The sequence below is a fragment of the Morone saxatilis genome, unplaced genomic scaffold, assembly GCF_004916995.1.
Source record: "Morone saxatilis isolate NCDOM2014 unplaced genomic scaffold, NCSU_SB_2.0 Contig21, whole genome shotgun sequence".
NCBI lineage: Eukaryota > Metazoa > Chordata > Actinopteri > Moronidae > Morone > Morone saxatilis.
In genome coordinates, this window is record NW_023339774.1 from 20869161 (window position 1) to 20870808 (window position 1648).

At 43.3% G+C, this 1648-nt stretch overlaps 1 protein-coding gene across 1 annotated transcript in view; it reads left to right on the forward strand.

Moving 5' to 3' along the window:
• Positions 1-759: 759 nt before the first annotated feature.
• Positions 760-1648, forward strand: part of pla2g3 (phospholipase A2 group III) — a 4804-nt gene continuing 3915 nt past the window's right edge. Inside the window, exon 1 of the mRNA XM_035668348.1 lies at positions 760-1367. Coding sequence (XP_035524241.1) covers positions 800-1367 — 568 coding nt within the window. The 5' untranslated portion in view covers positions 760-799. The remainder of the gene's footprint in view (positions 1368-1648) is intronic.

Genomic DNA, 1648 nt, shown 5'->3' on the forward strand with positions numbered 1-1648 from the left:
TTTCTTCCACTAAAGCAAAATTATCACATTACTTAATCAATTAATAATTAATTTTTGTAATGAAATAAAGTCAGATTAAAGAAAATGAGCTGGAATTATATAATCAATACTTAAAGTATTATTTTTTGAGTTAGGTTTAAGTCATGGGAATAAGTGACTTCAACATTTTGAAGGATTAAATTATATAAACTTACTTATTTTATTCAGATATGCTGTTAGGATTAACATTGTACTGTTTACTGGGAACTGAGGGCTATGTGAAGGGCACATGGTCTTGAAATAAAAATAAATCTCATCATCAATGGTAGAAAGTGAGAATAAACTACTGAAAACGAAATGGGGGAAAGAAAGTAGTTGGATATTTGTCTCACATCCTATTTATCAATCAATAAAAATCGATTAGTTTGTCACATTTTTTACTAAAGTGTCTTTTTACTGGGTCTGTCACTTATCAATACCCTGTATTAGTCACATTTGCAGATTGATAAAGCTATTTGGCTCGTGTGGGTGTGCGCGTGTTGATCAATATGTCATGGTCACTGTCACTGATGTGGGAGAGAGAGAGAGAGAGACTGATGTTTAACTACTCTGACAGGTCACATGATTCAGGCTGATTTGGATGTTGCGTTTATTTTGGATCCACCTTAAACCCCCTACGCGCCTCCCCCCTTTCCCCATTTAAAGCCAACCTGAAGTGTGTCAGTCTGGCACAAACTCCTCAGTGACTGAAGCAATAATTAGTTTTATACTGACGGGGAAGCAGCCTCTTTCATCCAGCCGCTGTTCCCGACGCGCCACCATGACGCACGTCGCTAATCTCGTCGCTGTCATTTTAACATCATCACTCCTGAGATGGACGCCTGCAGAAGCCTCGCTCTTCTGCACCTGGGCAAAAGTTTTGCGAAACGGAGAAGTGCACTACTTTTTCCTCCGGGGCGACCCCCTGCAGGCTCCTCCATCTCTGCGGTTCTACCACAGCTCCTGGTCCGGGGAGCGCGCTCCGCTCAGCTGCGCTTGGAGCGAGGACGCAGCGGTTATCCAGAACTATTTGTCTCTGTGCCACGAGCGCGGGCACGAGTTTCCCAAAGATCCAGATGAGAATTTCGATCCGGAATCCATGTTTGAGGCAGAGGATCTGTGCGTCCCTGTGGCCTCTCCGGGTGTCGACGGGCACCGGGAGCGCACAGGGAAGAGGCTGGCGAGGAGCGTCGGTGGGCTCAGCGCGGCCGGTTCATCGGCTGTGAATCATCAAGGTCAAGCTGAAAGGTCAGAGGTCAGGGCCCATCATCGTGTAAAGCGCGGTTTCATTGTACCAGGGACTCTCTGGTGCGGCTCTGGCAACAAGGCGCCATCATATGCAGATTTGGGTAAGTTGGTTCCATATTGCTCTATCTCTCTATCCAAAATCTGAGATGATTAAAAAGGATTTTTTGTATGAAATACTGAATATTTTTACCCTTTGATGTGTGATTTGGGGATTTATATTTAAAATGTACTTAACTCTTCATAAGAAAATAACAACGCCTCTTGTTTGAATGGTTCACTCACAACTCATGTTCAATCACAGGTCACTGACACAGCTAAAAGGATAGGAACTATCTATGTCTATCTATGTAATATTCTATATCCTACATTTCCCACAATGCAA